We start from the raw sequence: 21,182 nt of genomic DNA on the forward strand, positions 1-21,182 counted from the left end.
CCTAGTGGTTAAATCCTTCGCTCGTCCCGCCGACGACCTGGGTTCGATTCCCAACATGGGTACAGTGAGTTAAGCCCATTTCTGGTGCCTCCCGTCGTGATGCCGGAATATTACTAAAAGCGATGGAAAACTAAACTCGCTCACACCAAAGCGCCTGTCTCCTGCTCAGAAACACTCATCTGTTATCGTCACACCTTATAGCTGAGGGTGGTGGTGGGGTAGCCTAATGGTTAAAGCGTTGGCTCGTCACGCCGAAGACCCGGGTTCGAATCCCCACATGGACACAATGTGTGAAGCCCATTTCTGGTGTCCCCCGCCGTGATGTTGCTGGAATATTGCTAAAAGCGGCGTAAAACCAAAACTCAGTCAGTCAGTTATAGCTGAGGGAACTCAGCTGACTCGGATTACAATACTAATAGTCAGAAAAAAATAAACAGAGGTCAGGGATCTCTCATCCTATCTGCATACAATGAACTGATAAAAACAACAGATTAGAACACTCCAGCTATCATTGCTAATGAATCTTATCAGCCATGTATATTTTGTTTCTGCCCCGTGGACTATTGGTTTATAGTCACTACATTATTACCACCGTGCCTTGTTACTGTTGTTAATCCCCTTAATTCATACCTACATGTTGTTATTACTTCATCCCTGTTGATGTATATAAGTCCGTTCTGAGCTGCAGTACTTCACTTATTTCTTATACCCCCACCCCCACTGTAGGCCCCCGTCTATCTACCCTATCATGTAGTTGTCAATCTTTCTCTTATTAACTAACAAACTATAGCCTTTGTTTTTCTCTCTTTCCCTTTATAACTTCGGCTATTTATTATTTTTATCTCATGTTTTAAACGTTTCCATTCTAAATTTATTTAGGTTAAAGCCCCTACATTTACATTTTTGGGGGCATGGTTATTTATCCCTTGTTACCAGCTATTTATAATTTAATGTTAAATCCCACCTGCCCCGTCGGCGAAATTGGCGCCCGCCAGAAGCCGACGTTAAACCATAGATCTAATTCGTCGTCGTCAGTATACTTCACTCTTTCACAACGGTATGAGAATCTACACCGAAACGTCGCATCATATATAATATAGAAGTTCATATCCATATTCAAACTATAAAAAAAATATGTGATATTTTGTATCATGGTAATCTTCACTCCACACTGACCGTGCAGCGCGAGACTGTCAATAACAAGCGTTTGTCTGATTCAGATTTGGTTATTTGATACGCCGCAGTAATGCGTCTGTAATGTTGCAGACGGCACACTCTATTGCAACTTATAAATTTCCTTCTCGGTCACCACTCAGGTTATTCAGGGACAAACAGACTGCGTCTTTCCGTAGCCCACAAGAAGGCTTATCTTGCAAGCAAAAATAGACGGAGCCCAGCAATGGCAAGCCAATCTTAGCGAACACTGTCCTGTGGACACAGTCTCCTGATATCACAACATTTTGAATATTTTAAAACCTTGCCTTTTCAGGAAAGCACTTAACAAGTTATAAAGTAAGCTGCTTGCATATGCATTACAGGTAGACCAAATCCGAAAACTTGAGTAGCAGAGGCATGCGGAACTCTCCTCACGGCCCATTCGTGACCAACTCGTGTTATTCCGGGACAAGCCGAATAGTGATCTTCTTGGAGGTTACGGAAAGGGGCGAGTGGTGACGAATGCTCACGGCCCCAAACTACATTCGTCGCCACTCGTCTCTTTCCGTAACCTCCAAGAAGATCGCTATTCTTGTCCCGGAATAACACGAGTTGGTCACGAATGCCCCAAACTAAAGTGGATGTGACGTCAAATACAGACGAAGTGAGCAGGAACCAGTTTCTGAAAACTCCACCTCAGCCGCAATCGATGGAAATGTTCAGCTTAGAGGGATGAAAGATCGCTGTGAGGAGCTTCCATTGGAACTCCGTGTGGTTTAAAAATAGTCACAGGGGATTCCCATACAAACCGAAACCAGGAAACATCCGTTCTGCTCAAGGTAAGTGCGTTGTATAATGCTTCACAATAATCCGAATACATAAATGTAACCATCTCTCTTAGTCTTAAAGTCTAAACATAGCAACAACATAAAGAGGACGGACACAGATTTATTGACAAACAGGTATTTGAACTAATATATGGACTGTATCCGGGAGTGGTCGTTTGTATTCAAGTAAAATTATCTTTCGACTGTTTACTTGAGTGGATCACTCAATTTGTTAATTTCTTTTGTTCAAAACAATGATGGATCACGAATACCACTGATACCATGTCGGCATGGGTACTATATGTACCCCTAGTAGAGTGTGGAGGGGACAAGACCTAAGGGTATACGTTTCTGTATTCTGATCTTGACTTCTGTATACAGAAACTCACTTCTGTATACAGAAACGTACCTTGGGTACATATCTGTATTGCCTGTGCCAACGACCCCTTCGGCACTAGCATACTGGTTTTTCACAAGCTCTGTCCATGTACAAATTACAGAATATCATGAAAAGTGTTTGTATATGTAGTGGTCAGACTGTTAGAAATATATTATTGAGAGTTGATAATTAATTGATGTGTATTGGCGGCCAGTGGATAAAACAGCAGAACAGTATGAAGTGGTGATTGTTCAGCTATGTTCATAAATTGAAGTCATGACTTCTTTGATTGGTATTCTAGTCATGGTTTGTATTAGTGTCTACTGCGTGTATTTTGACAGTGTGTATGCTGTCTGCTCTGACCAAGCCATGCATGCAGGCCCATCTTTCACCATAAAAAGGTCCCCAGGGCGAAATATGTCCCCAGTAGTAGTATTAGTAGTGGGGATACGAATACAGGGTACCCTAATGGCCTTATTTGGGTTAATTCCGCTCCCAGCGCCCAGTAAAAAAGATGATTCCCGAGCGGGAGACATCGTTCGATGTCTTTCTATACTATTAACTACAACGGTGTCGTGACACCATCAATTGCGAGCCATCGTTTGGTATCCATGGGCAACAGCAACGTTTTATTTATAAGAATCTCATTTTAGCTAGGGCAACCCATTTTTTCAGAAACCACAAATCCATCTTTTCTGACCGACACCAAGGTTGGTTATAATGAGCCTCAACGTCTGTAGGGCACCATGAGTTTCGGCAACCCAAATGCAATGGAACCCAAAAAGCCCAACGTTTCAAGATTTTCCAATTTGTAGTCGTTGCCCCAGATCCAAGAAAGCTATCTTCGATAAAGCAAGACTACAACAACCTACTGGACGAAAAAATGCAAACTATAGCGGTAGAAGCTGCAACGGCACCGATTCCAAAGCAGATGACCAAACCCGGGAACCCTGCTACAGGCATAGAAATACCGAAGTATGGATACTTTCTAGAGAAAGAAACAGAAAAACTTAGCGGGGTAGAAGCCCTGTGGAAAACAAACAGCCTGCTTCTCTGGAGAGTAGGCCCGGAAAAGACGACACCGCACAAAAAACAAAGATAGACTGGTGTCTGTGGTATACAACTAGAAACAAATAGTCCCACCAGGAATACAGAATAGAATACCACCAGCGTATCCAACGATATACATTCTGCTCCGATTTGTAAATCGTTTTGCCGTATCTTAGCCAAAGTGGCCTAGTATACGAGCTGGTCGGTCTATTGGGCCTTCCCCAGCCATTTCTCGTAGCTTTTACTCCACAGAAGAATACTCCATAGGGTTCTCTTTCCAGTATGCAGCCTCTGCTTTGTCGAATTCCTCGAATGGGAAATGAGGGGGATTTCCTCTGTTGCATACAATATGCATTGCTGCAAAATATATAGTTCTTTATCTATATTTACAATTGCGTACACACATATTTTTTTCTACTGCATGTAGTGGGGGGCCCCGGGTTTGGTCGTGCAAACTGGTTTGGTCGTTTCTGTCTTCTCGTCGGCCTGTCTTTCGACCGGTATGTGGGCTGGTGTGCTGTGCTTCCAGGTCTTGTGGATGACCTTCCAGAGAAACACGGCGGCTATCGAAAGGTAGGTCCACTTTTGGGCCGATTCTACCATCTGCCGCACCTTCTCGATATCCAGATGGGTCTCTTCTTGTTCCTCCTTGACGCTTTCTATTTCCTCTTGGAGGTCTTCGTCGTCGTTGTCCTTGTCCAGCCTAGACAAGATGTCGACCAACAAATTCGTTGTTTGCTCCACACGAGCCGACAACATTGTCGCTGTTTGCTCCACGATTGTAGAAGTCCTGGACGGTTGGCGACGTCAACGGTTCTGCAGCAGGCAATAGGATTGTGCAGGAGGTTGACATCGGATTTGGAGCTATCTCGCCAGCGGGCAAGAGGGTGTTGGTAGACGGTTCTGCGGTTGGCAATACAGATGTGCTGGAGCTCGGATTTGTAGCTGGGGAGGAGGAAATGGGCTTTGTAGCTATTTGCATATCTTCTTCTTCTGTATTCTATATTTTGCGGTGTCGATTGGAACCGATTCCAAATCGTTGTTTCGTTTCTTGTGCAGAGATTTTCCCATGCATCTTGCGAATCTCTTCCACTTGGTCTTGCGATAGTTGTCTTTTCGGAGGCATTTCGTTTGTACTATATATCTACATCGCACAATTGTCTATATGGAAAACTAGGCAGACTAGGCAAACAAGGTGCAAACAAGGTGCAAACTAGGCAGAACCTAGGCAAACTAGTTTCTACATAGTTTGCCTAGGTTCTACATAGTTTGCTTTGGTTCTGCCTAGTTTGCACCTAGTTTGTACCTAGTACCCTGTATTCATACCCCCACTACTAATACTACTCCAGTACACAATGTTTGTTTTTCAGTTATTTTGTTCTGACAGAATAGATACCCATTACCCCTCATTCGTCTTTTCTTTTCTCAATATATATGAAGGTCATTTCTCCAATCAAATGATATTCATGAGCATGGTAAAGTCTGTACTGAGATTGCATAGCCAGATCCAGACTGGGGTGGATGGGCGCACACACACCCTTTTGTCCTGAAAGTTTATTAAATTACCAGCGAAATTCTCGTGAAAATGGGTGAAAATGAACTGTGCATGCACTCAAAAAGCTGTATCCGCCCCTGGATTGTGATAACACTTTGGAGGTTGTGACATTATATAAACAGTTAAATCGGTAATCTACTGTAATAACATATAAGAAGCTCGCGCCTGTGAAATATCAACAAAACATTAGAAAAATAGTTCACACCAAAGCCTTCACCGAATATTCACCGGACAACCTGCTTCCAAGCTCCGCGAACCTATTTCACTGCGCATGTGCTATGAGCGCAGCCTAGCTGTTGAAACCACTTGAATTCCCCCAAGCGCTTGGGGAAAGTTAGTGAATAGTTTGAACTACGATTTCGCGCGGGTTTTTTCATCGCGTTATTTTTCAACTTTATAAGTTGAATTTGCATTTTTGATGATTTGATGAAGTCCATACCGAAAGGTATCAGAATCTGCAAAGTTGTGTTTTACGTTGCATGTGCCCTTTAAGGAATCATGTAAATGTTTCATTTTGCCTGTTCACCAAGAAAATTAGAGAAAAAGATTTTAGAATTTTTTTAGAAAATAAAGTATTTCTAGCAGGTCACATTTTAAGGTGATAATAACTTTTTCAGGATATGGGAGAGTTGTGAGCACTGCTGAACAATGGATGAATTTCAGTTAGAGGCTCTGAGACGGAGCCGAGTCTTTCTGGTGTCCAACGTAATGCCCGATTCTCTCTGGGACCACCTGGTTGAAAATGGTGTCTTCACAGACATGATGTTGGAATATATCCAGGTTTGTTTGTGTGGATGATTTTGAGAAGGACAATTGTGAGAGACTTTGGATGATCAGTACTTGATCCTCTATGATTATAACTTGCGAGTAGGTTGTCATGGTTACAAAATTCACCAAATCGAGCAGGTGTTCGTTTAAAAAGTCCTATATAGCCTAGGTAAAAAGTCCTCTGGAAAAAAGACCCCTTTTCATTTCCTAACAAGAAATGTATAGAAAAACAATGCTTTTTTAGTTTTTAGTTTTTCATTGTCACACAAACAACAAATGTAAAAGTCTTATGGCATAATGACGTATTGAAATGTTGATATAAAAAATGTCAATCACTGTCAATCTTGTCAAATAAATAGCTAAATCAGTTTTTACTGAAAAAACCTTTTTTACCAAGGACCTTTTTACTGTCACTTTTTTTCCTAAGAACTTTTTGTCCTATAATCATAGAGCACTCTCTCCACACCAGTCGATTTTGGTGACCTTGACCTTATTTTCAAGGTCACCATGACACTGACCACTTTACATACTCTTGTTAACATGATATCTCATGAACTGCTGTACCCAATGTCTTCAAATTTGGTGACAGCCTACATTAGTGACCTTTACCATATCTTCAAGGTCACCACGAAACTTTGATAAGTTTTCAAACTTATGAAAACATGATATCTCATAAAACATTGCACCCAATGTCCTTAATTATTTCGACAGCCTATAATGGGTGATTATGCAGACACCAGTCATTTCAGGCATCTTGTATGTGACCAAAAAATTAAAAGTAGTAAATATGTTATAAATACTTCAGTTTTCTTTAGCGACGGGGGACATTGCCATATTAGTGGCAAACACTTGTTTTGTACATCCTAACATCTATAAATTTGTATCTTTGTACATTTCTAATGTACTCAAAATAGGCCGCCCCATTATATTGTTGTTGATGTTTCATACTCCCTGTCATTTTAAATGCACACAAAATATGTCAGATACACACAAAATATGGCAAACAATGGATTGAAGCAATATTCGTATTCATGATGGTGTTAATTTTTTAGAAATCTGCAATCTGATTGACTCAAAGAACCCATAGCTTTTTCATTTAGATTGAGCAAAGGAAGTTTGTTCAGAATTCACCTGAATCAGTGTTCTACAGAGGGGTCGATGTTGACCCTTATAGGTATATTTTTGTTGCCGAAGATCTGACTGTTATGAAATTGGAGCTGTGACACTTATCTGTGAAAGAGGTTATTATTAGGGCCAGAGGTACAGATAAGCTGTGTATCTGCGTACATTACACAAATATTTATGTGAAAACTCAATTCCTATTAAGTCTGTTGCGTATAAGTTCGCTTGAGGTTTTGTAAATACTCAATAAATTTTATCTTACATGCGTGCATACAAAAAAGTCAAATCTTAGCTTGTGTACCGGTGGATAGATAAAATAACAGGTATATTGAGAGGTTCTATTTCAACACATCAACTTGGCAACTTGCTGTCTTTCTTATATTAATTCATATTACAGATCAAAAATTAATATCAAACACGTAAACCAACATTTAGTCTTTATTATAGTTTTACAGTTAATGGAAAATTGCAAAATACCCAAATGAGTTTAAGTGAGGTGAGTACAATTTATTTGGTTACTCAAAGGAAAATTAGGATACCCCGCTCTCACTGCAGCCGATATGGAATCCATCAAATTGAAAACGAGTATCATTTTTTATTAATCTGCAAAGCCTTCACCCAACTCCGAAACTCCTATATTCACTCGATGTATCACAACCATCCCTCAGTTACAACATTTGCTAATCTAATGAACACCAAATGTCCTAAAACACTGTTAAATTTAAGTAAATATGTATTCATTGCCTTTAAATTATATCCTTATCTTCACCAATAATCTACATGCTGTTTGTTTAATCTACTGCTATACTCTCTCATATTGTACGCTTCTATTCTTGTAATTTAAACTATTTTGTATATATCCTGTATATATTACAAATGTATATTTATTGTATATATTGCAAATGTATGTCATTTGGGCCAGTGGCCTTTGATTTGAATAAACATCTCTCTCATCTCTCTCTCTTAGGATACCCAACTGAGATGAAAACAAGCGAGTACATAACTCAATGACCCAAAAGATTATCTGTAGTTCTGTAGGGCAGTTACAATTCACTTCCACATTCAGTGAATCACAATAAGAAAATAAGTACAAATCATGCTGTAGTGTAACTTACAGGTCCCTAACAGTACCTGTGAAGATCCGGGTTAGAATTGATCTTCAGTAACCCATGCTTGTCGTAAAAGGCCACTAACATGATCGGGTGGCTTGCTGACTTGGTTGACACATGTCATCGGCTCCCAATTGCGAAGATTGATGTTCATGCTGTTGATCACTGGATTGTCTTGTCCAGACTCGATTATTTACAGACCACTGCCATATAGCTGGAATATTGCTAAGTGTGGCGTAAAACTAAACTGACTCACTCACTCATTGTAGCCCTAGTTATTACTGTTCATACTTTTATTCTGTTCAGTGCAAAAAACCCAGAAGTGAGCAGGTCCGAACTATTCTGTCCGACTTGAACCGCCGTCACCGAGGAGCATACAATGCTTTCCTGCAATGTTTGGATGAAACAGGTCACGAACACTGTGCTGAACATATACGCAACCATGAAATGAGGTATCGTATTGAGAAAGGACTCCCCCCAGTAATGCAGGAGACAAGCTCAAGGAGCAGCAGTGTGCAAGCACCTTCAGGGGTGTTTGTTGGTCAGACGGCTCAAGTGGTGAATACAACGCATCAGCCTCCCCCTCCACCTCTGCCTTCTTCGCAGCCTCCATCGCAGCCTGTTGATGATGATGATGATGTTGAGATGAGGTTACTTCAGGATAATCCTCAGTCGTACTCAAGTGAACCTCGTAAGAAGTTCAGATTAAGCCTGTCCATCATTCATTTGACCATTTGAGATGAGTTTGTGATTAGCTCTTCTTATTACAAGACATATTTCACAACGATGACAAAATAAAAATATCAAGACACTTTTATTATCACAGACTACTGAAATTGTATTCATAGAACAACTAAAATATTGAATAGTACTATTTTATTTTGGTAATTGATGGTTTAGACAAAACATCTGGAAACGAATCAATTATATTAAGAAAATAGCCAAGGTATATTTTTGGGTAATACTTCTGCTTGTATCTCATCTAAATTTTAACAATTTCTTTGAGTGGCATTTTTAGAAGCTGGATATGTCTTTCAGTATTATCAGATACATTGTACAATTAAAGAAACATGTTAAAACTCATCCTTATCAGATGAGGAATATATATTCAGGTGATAAGATTTGACTAGAAAGAAATTTAAGGGACGATACAGGCGGAAATCTATTCTATCTATGGTTACAACTATGAATTCATGAGAGACAGTATTTTATTCATTTGTATCATGAGCATGCTGCTGATCATCAAAAGTGTATTGCTGCATCTCTGTAATAAGTCACTTACAACAAGGACTGACTCTTGCCATGTGCTACACCGTGCTCAGACTAACTGTCTCAGCTAAACTGCTAAGGGAGACAACTCTGTGCCATTGAGACTGAAAACTCACTAGCTAATATCTTTGTGTCATTACAATCACTGTTAATTTTTGATACTGCAGTCTGTATAACTGTCATGCATCAATTGTTACACCCTCACCTGTTCTTACTGATTTTTACCTGTACTTACCTGTACACACTGTAAACTCATGCTTGTTTTTGCTTCAGCATCTATAGCTCTGCATGGCTACAGCTACCACAGGCGCTGGAATACTGATGACGTGAGTGAAAACAATACAAATAACACTCAGTATGTCTTGAGTAATATTAGGAATCAGTCAATCTAAACATGTTATTGAAGTTTAATGGTAAAATGGACTTGGCAGCGGTTATCCTCTATACTGATGTCATTTGTTAAACATGTATACAGACTACTGACAATAATGTGAATATTTAACATTGAATTATTGCGATACTTGTGTCGAAATAATAACATTAATATTTTCTATGCCCAAATAATGAGGGATTTAATCAATCTCAAAGTGATCCTATAACAGAGGTGGACGTAACTCCCATACCTCAACGTAAACTTATGATTGTCATCACTCTAAGGTTGTTTTACGCACAGTACACTGTTCCACAAAGTGATCCTATAACTAAGGTGATCGTAACTATCATATTTTAACATTGACTGTGTTATAGTACAGTAGTTTTAGGATCACTTTGTGGAAAACAACCTTAGAGCGATGACTGTCGTATGTCTATGTAAAGATAAGGAAATTATGATCACCTTAGAGCTAAGAACATTTTGTACAATGGCAACCTGGGCCCTGTGTTACAAAGCTCTTGTAGAGCTAAGACTATCGTAAGTAAATGTTACAGTATAGGAGGTAGGAATGCTTCGAGGAAAGTTATGAGATCTTAGGCTTACGAGAGCTTAGTGAAACGGCCCTGGAGATAATGACTAACTTTACTGTTATGCTTATTGATGACTGCATGTTGGTTCTTTAGGTTTATACCATGGAGAGCACCCCTCGTGGCTATGTACTTGTCATCAACAACAAGGAATTTCACTATATGCAAGCCAGATGTGGAACAGATAATGATGTACGAAATGTGAAAATGTTATTTGAGGGACTGGGATTTGGAGTCAGTATCCTGCATAACTTAACAGCTGAGGTAGGTATTTGATTACAACTGGTGTTCACTATTTGTGAGTTTATCACTTTAGGAACCTACACTGAGCATAAACTTATCATAATTATGGCTTAAACATTCCCTTTGGATTATGGTTGCCTTATTCCTGTGGTTTCCACAGACACATACAGAAAATGAAAATGAATTTTTTAACACTAAGTCATAGCTATCCCTAGTGGTATACCTACCTAACTGACAGAGTTACCTCCCCTAACTATGACGTCACTGTATTGTTGTTTGAAAAAAATCACAATTTTTCTGTATGGTCTACACACCACACGTATACAGAAGTGAGAGTGAAATTTTCTTCTATCATTGGTCCTTGAGACAACCAAGTTTCAATTTCTTTATCGGCTGTATATTTGCCATATTTCCTGCCCTTTTTCTCCTTTGTCTTTAATTCAGCTATGGCAAAAAACAAGTGTGTTCAATGTCAGAAATTTATGTCTGATTTAGACCCTCATTCTCTATGTTTAGCTTTATGAACCTACACTGAGCATAAACTAATCATTTTTAAACAAAGGAGATTACAAAAAAACACTCCTCTGAAAGAGCTATTGTGTCAGCAAATGTTGCTAACATTTGCTTCAATAAAAGCATTCGAAGTTTGGATAAAAGATTTGAATATTGTCATTTGTTCTTAAAGATGTGTTTGCTTGTCACGCTGAAGGCCCCGTGTAACAGGCCAAACTTTCCCCCTGGACAAACTTTCTCCGGGGAAACTTTAGCCTAGGCCAAACCTAACCCCCACCCCCCTAGGCTAAATCTTCCCAAGGGAAAGTTTGTCCTAGGCCAAACTTTCCCCACCCTTGAGTCAACTTTAAAGACTACTTGTTTCAAACACTTGTTCACAGATAATGTTGCATGTTTGCATGGAAGGAATTATTAATTCTTAAATTGCCATATCTGCAAGAGCCAACTGCTGTCTTTTAGCTCATGAGAACGAAGCTGAGAGAATTTGCGGGAAGTTGTCCATGGAACCAAGTTGATTCCTGTGTGGTGGTGATCCTGACTCATGGGGGTAATGACCAACGCATGTATGGTGTGGATGGGAAATTTGACAATGACAACTTCATCACAAACAGAGACCTCTTCAACACATTTGGTAGTATCAACTGCCCCATCCTACAAGGGAAACCGAAGCTGTTTCTGATACAAGCTTGCCGGGGCAGTGAGTATGAATTGTTTTTAATACATTTCAAGTAATAATTTGTTATTTAACGCCGCACTCAGCAATATTCCAGCTATATGATGGCGGTCTGTAAATAATCCAGTTTGGACCAGACAATCCAGTGATTGACAGCATGAGCATTGATCTATACAATTGCGTTACGATGACATGTGTCAACCAAGCCAGAGACTTGTCACTTCTTTTGACAAGCATGAGTTGCTGAAAACCAATTCTAACTATGTACAATATTTGAGGACAGGTACTAGAACAGTACCTAGATGGCTCCCATGGCCAAAGCTATGGATACAAAGTACCTTTTCAGAAAGTCGTCAAATATGACATATGTTAAAACAATGGTGATTAAGTGGCATGTAATATGCCTGTAGTATGTGCACTCTCTAATTGTTGCTAGACTTTTTAAAATTGTTTATAACGTTCAAAGTCCACACTCTTAAGCTGTTCATTAGTATCTTGGTCAAAAGTGCTCTATACAACAGTGCTTTCTTGCTATATGTGTCTTCCCTCTGAGTGTCACTCTATATTTGCCATCACTCTTGTAATAGGTTGGTTCAAAGGTCAGTATTTGACCTTAACCCTGAAAAGCTGAAGGCCCTAAGGACCCAGAACCATAAAAAGTTGTGGGTCCTGATCAGAATTTCAATATAGAAATAATACTCTTAGTTATTGGGGATGAAACAGCGGTCGGCCATAAGGAGCTGCAGAAAACAAAAGCTGTGGGTCCAAATGGTTTTCAGTCGGCTTCGGGCCTAAAGACCGACGTTAATTTTGAAAGTTCAAAAGCAGCTGCATTGTTGGCGGTTTGAGGTGAGTGAGTTAGTTTAGTGTTACGCTACTTTTAGCAATATTGCACCAATATCACGGTGGAGGACACCAGAAATGGGCTTCTCACATTGTACCCGTGTGGGGAATTGAACCAGTGGCTTCAGCATGCCGAGCAAATGCTTTAACCATTAGGCCACCCCAACGCCCCTTTTGAGGTTAGGGCTGGAGGCAGAGAAGTCTAGGAAAAAAGTGGATACCGTACATCACTCTGTGGCCATATTCCAACATGTGTTAACTGGGAATTAATGTCCATTCAGGAGACGCAAGTCTTTTGTTTTTCAGTGAGTGAGTGAGTGTGTTTAGTTTTACACAGCTTTTAACAATTTTCCATCAATATCACTGTGGGGGACACCCAAAATGGACTTCACACATTATACCCATGTAGTAGGGATTCAAATCCTGGGCTTCTTTTGTTATTGAATACTACAAGGTATTTAGTAGAATATCAATCATTCCAACGCTTTAACCACTAGGCTACCCAATCACCCTTTTGTTATTGAATACTACAAGGTATTTAATAGAATATCAATCATTTCAATATCTTTTGTTCCCAGCGGAAGAAGATGGGGGCTGTGTTAGTTTTCACACTAAACGTGGTTCAGTACAAGTATCAGAAAAGGACATAACTGGAGAGCAGGGCGATGCCTTTGGAGAACTAGAAAGGCCTGATGGACGGTATTTGGACTTGCAGTCTCTTCCATCTTTCTCTGACATGATCATTGCTCAATCCAGCGTAGCAGGTAACTCACAATATTGAAGTTTGTATCACATGCTTTAAACATTGTGGTTATTATTAACCAGGAAGACAATGGCAAGTATGAATTATTGTCATAGCTACAATCTGATTCCCAAACTGTGTTTTTTGTGGAAGCGTAATTTTACTAATTGTTTAATCAGCTAAACATGATAGCACTTATTTTCTGATGAGGAGCTGAATGGTAAACTTTTGTTTTATGTGTAGGATAAAGCACGACTCCGAGGTTATGGTTGGGAAATTAAGACCCGAGACCGGAGGGTAGGGAGAAGTAAGACCGAGAGTGCGTAGCCACCCGATGGTCGAGGACTTACTTTCCCAAACATAACGTCAATGATGGATAATTAGATGATCGTGTAATGAAGATACATAAGAATAACAGAAGCGCTAGTAAAATCAATCTCATGACAGTAACTATAAATAGATAATTTAACCCTTATGTCTTTGTTGGCTTGGTGGCCGTGAGTAGAGCGTCAGCTTTATAGACTGTTAGATGCGGTTCTAATCCTGCTTAGGAAAACATTAGAACTTTGAAATTGATCTTTGACAATGTTTCTCAATTGATTTCAAACACTCACATATCATCTGAATTGGAATGTTGATGTAAATATAGAGTTAGGAAAAAGTAAAACCTGGGAAGAGGTCCTACTTTCAAAAAGTAAAACCTGGAAATAGGTCTTACTTACATAAAGTAAAACCTGAGAGCAAATGAAAAGCTCAAATGTGGTTATTCCAGGAAAAGAAGCCATGCTTAATATATAGTGAGATATTATATGAATATCTAATGATTTAACTAATTTTACTCATAGGGGTGTGTCTCGCTTAGAAACAGCATTAGAAAGACATATAGGTGTATAGACCCAACCCTATTACTATATGAAAGGAAAGGGATGTAACGACGAAATCACCCTCTCCTCAATCAAAGCTAGATTTCACAATGTAAAATATTTTTAAGGCCCCGCTGAGGCCTATGGATCGAAAGCTAGATGATTTCCCTACAAAATGAGCAATAAATTGTCACATTCGGATCATTATTTCAAAAGTTACACGCCACGACTCACCGAAAACAGCTCCCTCCACAAGTCCAAGCCAAAATCATGGTTCAGCCAAGACAGCAAAAACTCACCTTTTAAATTCGTTTATTAATTCCAGCCCTGTTGACAGCACCTATGTAGGACTAGATTCGATTGGCGGCCATATTCCACGGGTCTAAAAACTGATTGCAACATATCCATATCATTTCCTTGACAGTAAGCAGGCATTTCTACAAATTCATCGGCAATCATACTCACTTGTCGGCCATAGATGACCTTGACATTCAAATGACCATTCGTCGCCACTCGCCTCTTTCTGTAACCTCCAAGAAGACTTGTCCCCCTTTTGATGCTTGTTATGTGCGAAAATACGACAAACCAATCAGAACACGCGCAAATGACTGCAGTGCTTTGGTAAAAATAATCCTGAGTACTTAAATCGTTTATGGCATTATGTCGTTGTTTGAAAAATCATAAAAAATATATATCGTCATATTGAAAGTACAAAGAACTTAACTAACAGGATTTTGCTGCCTATTATGAAGTTTTTGATAGGAATCATGCGATTGACGGTGAGAGATTCAAAATCACGCACGTGCGTTTGTTGACATAACGGCTCTCATGGGTCCAACTGGGGGTATTTCTGACGATCTTGCTATGGAGATTGTACGTGTGCTTCCAACAATTTTAGGAAATGTAATTATAAATCGCTACAGTTTCAAAACAATAATATTAGATATATCTGCATGTAACTAATCAACTACTTTCATCTTTAACACTGGGCATATACTTCGCATCTCTGGGAATATTTTAGTCTGACTTTTTGGGGGGGTCATTCATATATTTGTCAGCAAATTCATTTAAATTCCACTTGGGGTATGACAACAAGGTTACACGAATGTTCAGTTTGAGAAATATTTTAAAGACATTTTTGAGTTTCTGTTTTGGGATTAAATGTAGCTTTTTTAAATTTTATTTACATAATTAATAAAACAAATCCTGTTTGTGATTATCAAACACAATTTAAAAATATAATTGGAAATTTAAGGGGAAAATCTGGTAATAATTATGTCAGAATAAGTCTGTAACAAATAAGTTTTTCTCCTTTTAGTTGTATCAAAAAGGTTTAATTCTTTAAAACCATAAACAGCAATACAATGTATGATTACTTTGGTGATATTATAAGTACCATTGGAATCAAACAAGAATAGATTTATCGTTCCTGTTTAAAGTAGTTCTGATGTTCATGCGCCAATATGAAATCCTTCCAGAGGGGCATGAGTTGCTATCCAGCTTGTTCCGGAATAACACGAGTTGGTCACGAATGTCAAATGACATGAGCAGTAAATTGGTAAAAATAAATTTAGAGGTTAAATATTTATAAATATAATTTCCTAAAATGAATCAATATTAAATGCATTTTTATAACTGCTTAAATTATTCTTACCAATTTACTGTTCCTTACATCATCCAAAATGGAAGGAATATTGCAAAGTTCATATTTCGCGCCCATTAGCAAACAGACAAAATCTTACTGGATATTTATTTTCCACCAATCGGAGGAGTTTAAATTAAAAGGTGAGTTTCCCGCTGTCTTGGCTGATCCATGCTTTTGGCTTGGATTTGTGGAGGTAGCTGTTTTCGGTGAGTTGTGGCATATAACATTTGAAATATTGATCCGATTGTGACAATTTACAGCTAATTTCCGTAGGCTTCGGCGGGGCCTTAAAAATATTTTACGTTGTGAAATGTAACTTTGATTGAGGAGAGGGTGGTTTCGTCGTTACATCCCTTTCCTTTCATATAGTAATAGGGTTGGGTCTATACACCTACAGAGTCGTGCAAAAAGTATTTGGACAAAATGGCGATGTCTTATCGCTAGTCCCGGGAAGTGGGTAGTTCAAAATCATAGATATTTTCTCTAAGAATGCGAGCAGTGAACTGAAACTTACCTAATATTTAGTTAGGTGTCCCTTCAGTCAGATAACATTCAAGATCTGCCTTGGAATGGAGTTGTACAAGGATTACACGTATTCAGCCGTAACAGAGGTCCAAATGTCTTGAATTTCGTGTACAAGGTTTTCACGAGAATGGATACAATGTTATCTTCCTTGCAATTTCCTTTTTAGAAATAACCACACATTCTCGATGATATTGATGTCTGGACTTTGAGCAGGCCATGACATGTTATTTATGTGATTTCTGATCATGTATTCTTGCGTTGATCTCGCCCGGTGCACCGGAGTGGTTAAAGCGTCCGCTCGTCACACTGAAGACCCTGGTTAGAATCCCCACATGGGTACAATGTGTGAAGCCCATTTCAGGTGTCCCCCGCCGTGATGTTGCTGGAATATTGCCAAAAGCGGCGTAAAACTAAACTCAGTCAGTCAGTCATCTCGTTTTCTCCATATGTAAACACTCTCATCATGTCCAATCATTATCTTACTCTCGTCAGAAAAGATAACTTTGCTCCAGTAATGATCAACTGTCAATCGTCTGTTTCTTTACACCAGCCAAGCCGCTTCTTTTGGTTAATCTCCCTTACAAAAACCCTCTTCTTTGCAACACGTCTGTTATAATCGTTTTTGTGCAAATGAAATTGCAGAGTTCTTTTTACCACTGGATCAGGTCTATTTTCATTGAATTTTTGGGTAATATCTGCCAAAGTGTCACGTCTATTCACTTTCACCAACTTTTCCAATTTCCTGTAATCACGCGGAGTGACAGTATGAGGTCGACCACTTCTCGGCTTGTTTTCTGTCGAATCTCGCACAAACAAATGTTTAATAAAAGACCAGATAGTTGATCGAGGAACATCAAGTAGGTTACTTATTTATTTTATAGGTTTTCCCTCCAAACGTAATTGTTTCACTACCTTGTTGATGTAGGGGGTCAGTTCCTTACCTTTTCGACCCATGTTCAGTTCATGCTCACGCGACGTAATGTAAACAAAGCAGACGACAACACACCCACGTGACCTGACCAATCACATGAATGACTGTTACCAAAAATAATGTCCGTGCCATTATTCATCACGATTGCCGATAATGAGAATTCAAAGTTGCGAAGCAATTCCGCAATAAAACGAGGTCGCCATTTTGTCTGAATACTTTTTGCATGACTCTGTATATGTCTTTCTAATGCTGTTTCTAAGCGAGGCACGCCCCTATGATTTTACTAACCCCTAATATCTAAATTCAAACTCTTTTAATGTTCAAAACCTACTTATTCTAAACTAATCTAACCCCAAATATCTAAATTTCTTCACTATCTATACCAGACTGATTAACTCCACTAAACACCAAATATCTAACGACTGAATTTTTGTTATCAGTCTGATGATAGACAGATTGTATTTTTTGTTATCAGTCTGATGATAGACAGATTGTATTTTTTTGTTATCAGTCTGATGATAGACAGACTGTATTTGTTGTTATCAGTCTGATGATAGACAGATTGTATTTTTTGTTATCAGTCTGATGATAGACAGATTGTATTTTTTGTTAGCAGTCTGATGATAGACGGATTGTATTTTTTGTTATCAGTCTGATGATAGACAGATTGTATTTTTTGTTATCAGTCTGATGATAGACGGATTGTATTTTTTGTTATCAGTCTGATGATAGACGGATTGTATTTTTTGCAGGGTTTGTGTCATACAGAAATACAGAGGAAGGCAGTTACTTCATAAATTCAGTGGTGGAAGTGTTCAAAAAGTGTGCCGCCACGTGTGATATTCACGACATGCTCACAAAGGTAGGATAGCTATCTGGGGAGAGTAGAAAGGAGGACTATGTATAGTACATTGTGTTATCATTACCATAGACATACCTTATACACTTGGTATACTGTCACATCACATTAGTTTGTCTCAACAACAAGACTGACTGACTGACTGAGTTTGGTTTTACGCTGCTTTTAGCAATATTCCAGCAACATCACGGCTGGGGACACCAGAAATGGGCTTCACACATTGTACCAATGTGGGGATTCGAGCCCGGGTCTTCGGCGTGACGAGCCAACACTTTAACCACTAGGCTACCCCACCGCCCCTCAACAACAAGAAGAACAACAGCGACAATAAATTTTGTTCTTCTTTTGTGATCCAGATTTGTGGTTCTAAAACTTGAGGGAGCTGTGTGATAGCCTAATAGTTAAGGCGTTCACTTATCACGCCAAAGCCCCGGGTTCGATTCCAACATGGACACAATGTGTGAAGCCCATTTCAGGTGTCTCTACCATGAAATTGCTGGAATAAAACCGTACTCACTCATTTACTTACTCATTAGGGACCGTTCATAATTTATGGCCATGGGGAGGTGATGATGATTTTTATGGAGAAGCATGTAAAATGTGAATGACCAGCCTAAAATATATGTACAAAATAAGTGACCCCCTGCATGTCATGTACAAAATCAATGACTCCCTCTCCCTTCCAATATGTTTTAAGCATAATTTTAAATATTATTATGTACAAAATTGCTGACCCCTAGAAACATGTGTACAAAATTTATGACCCCCACCTCCCAAGAAAAAATGGGTCCCCCCAATAAAAATAAAATACAAATTAAATAAAAATAATAATAAAAAAATAAATAAATAAAAATCAAATCAAATAAAAAAATCAAAAAAATCATCATGACCCCCCTAGCCATAAATTATGAATGGTCCCTTATGACTTGAGGAGGTTCTGCAGATTTTAGATGAAGTGATTTTCTGTCCAGGTTAACAGGGTGATAGCGGAGAACTTCCAGACCCATGACGGTAAGAAGATGATGCCAGCGTCCACAAACCAGCTCCTCAAGAAGTGGTTCCTCAATCCCAAGTTCCGATAGGTGCAGAGATGCCCTATATCATTTGAAAAAATATCTTAAGAAGTTGTGTGATGATTTTATTATCAAATCCCTGAAAATATGTGGTAATTAAGACTACTTATTGAGGTTTTGCTGTGAATATGAATAGATGTGAAAAACAAGAGTACACATTAGAATTCATATGGTTTCTATGGTGACAGTGTCTTTCATTGTCTGTACTTAAGTAATCAATCATATGCAAGCACAGATAATGTTCAAGAATTACAGAATTTATTTGTCAAAATCTGAAATTTAGCTGTACATCTTAAGAGGCCTGTATAGTGTTAAAGTATGTTAAAAGGGAAAAAACATCAAGGTTTCTGGAAATTCTGTTCTTGCTATATTGATTGAAAATTTATAACAATCTACAAAACCAAAAGATATAATTTTTCAAGCTACATAAAGGTGAGCTGCTTAAATAATAATAATAACAGACATTTTATATAGCACCTTTCCATGCCACAGGGATATTCCTAAAGCGCTTCCTGAGCTCAAGTTAAAACTATATACAGATGCCAGGTACAGATGAGTAAAAGTCACTTGGGATGAGTGTTGAGCATGTTTTTAATGTACCTAGGGAAGGAGATGATTTAACTCAATTGGGAGAGAGTTCCACAGAGAAGCTCGTGGATATGAAAAGGTTCTTGGGCCAAATGATTTTAGATTTTAGCTCGGGACAGCGAGTAACAGTCATTGTGATGAGCGTAAGGGTCTTTCTGGAGAGTAATGTGTCAGTAAGTCTTAAAGGTAGGAGGGTCCTGAGTTGTAGAAAGACAGATACGTGAGGCAGAGAATTTTGAAGTCAATACTTTTACGAATACGGAGCCAGTGTAGAGAGTTCAGGATTGGAGAGATGTGACAGCGAGGACTGGTGAGAGTGATGATGCTGCAGTACCTCATGGCCGCATGTTTGTCAGTGATCTGAATATTTTTCTTCATCTGTGGAGTTTTAGTGATTTTCAGGTTTATGAAAATATGTGAATGCGAACAAGCTTTTGACTCACACTGAGTTTTATGACATTGCCTGTGTCAGACTTTTAACAACAATTACTATTAAATGGGGTCTCAGTAAGCAGATTTCAATATCTGACATTGACAGGTGTTTCACCAAAGTTGATTTCTCATGCAATTTAGGCAAATACAATATAAATATGTATGTCGTTTTAGGTCAAGAAATTGTGTACGGATTTCATAAAAAATAAGATAAATCATGCTTTTTAACATTTTTATCCATATTTTTATAGATAATACTTTTAACATGACTGACTGACTGAGTTTAGTTTTCGCCCGGTTTTAGCAATATTCCAGCAATATATGCGGGGACACCAGAAATAATACATTTTGCCCATGTGGGGAATCGAATGAAAGCTTTAACCACTAGGCTACCCCCGCCCCTTTTTAACATGAAAGGGATTGAAAAGACATGATGTCTTACATATAAACACAGCACATAACTTTCATAACATAGAGGCAAGAAGTTATGGATGTCAGGTTCTTTATTTTGAGATTCCATCTTTGCTCATTTCATTCACATACGCTGTACATAGTAAGTAACTCCTTACCATATTAGGGAGAATTGTACTGCTGAACACAGGAAGTGACATTTTGCTGGCCTTGACCTATACTGATGAATATGCATGAGTGCCATAATTCAGTAATTTTCAATATTACGGCAACCTTCAAGAGTTAGACATGGTCGGATTTTCAGTGGGCATGATGACATTTTGTAGCTGTATGAACAGGCTAGCTATTCTCGGAACATTTGTAGCCCTACTAACTTCTTAAGCCCATTCTTAACACATTGGCTGCGATCAAAGTTAAGAATTCTTAGGGCTACGAACGTTTCGAGAATAAGGCCCCAGATGTAGAAGAGCTGACGTACATGGAAGTGATACTGGTGTGAGAGTGAATGATGCCATGCAACATCTACTGGACAAAATAAGTTAGGGATATTGGTATTTTTATGATTGATATTTTATCAGTGTGACAATGAATATATAGATCAATATTCATAATTTCGGAATTTACATATATCCCTTACTATTTTTGTC

At 38.7% G+C, this 21,182-nt stretch overlaps 1 protein-coding gene across 2 annotated transcripts; it reads left to right on the forward strand.

The window, feature by feature from the left end:
• Positions 1-1,896: 1,896 nt before the first annotated feature.
• Positions 1,897-20,352, forward strand: LOC124271901 (caspase-2-like). Of its 2 annotated transcripts, none has more exons than XM_046707073.1 (9): positions 1,897-1,994; positions 5,584-5,746; positions 8,272-8,656; positions 9,508-9,560; positions 10,291-10,458; positions 11,410-11,647; positions 13,045-13,230; positions 17,925-18,034; positions 19,003-20,352. In XM_046707073.1, exons 2-9 carry the CDS (start codon positions 5,615-5,617, stop codon positions 19,111-19,113), a joined length of 1,383 nt encoding a protein of 460 aa, XP_046563029.1. In that variant the 5' UTR covers positions 1,897-1,994; positions 5,584-5,614; the 3' UTR covers positions 19,114-20,352. The 2 variants fall into 2 exon arrangements, with proteins under 2 accessions (XP_046563029.1, XP_046563030.1); XM_046707074.1 differs by lacking the exon at positions 1,897-1,994 and adding an exon at positions 2,007-2,117.
• Positions 20,353-21,182: the final 830 nt, after the last annotated feature.

This window comes from Haliotis rubra, unplaced genomic scaffold, assembly GCF_003918875.1.
Source record: "Haliotis rubra isolate DU_JTF1 unplaced genomic scaffold, ASM391887v1 Scf164, whole genome shotgun sequence".
Classification (NCBI taxonomy): domain Eukaryota; kingdom Metazoa; phylum Mollusca; class Gastropoda; order Lepetellida; family Haliotidae; genus Haliotis; species Haliotis rubra.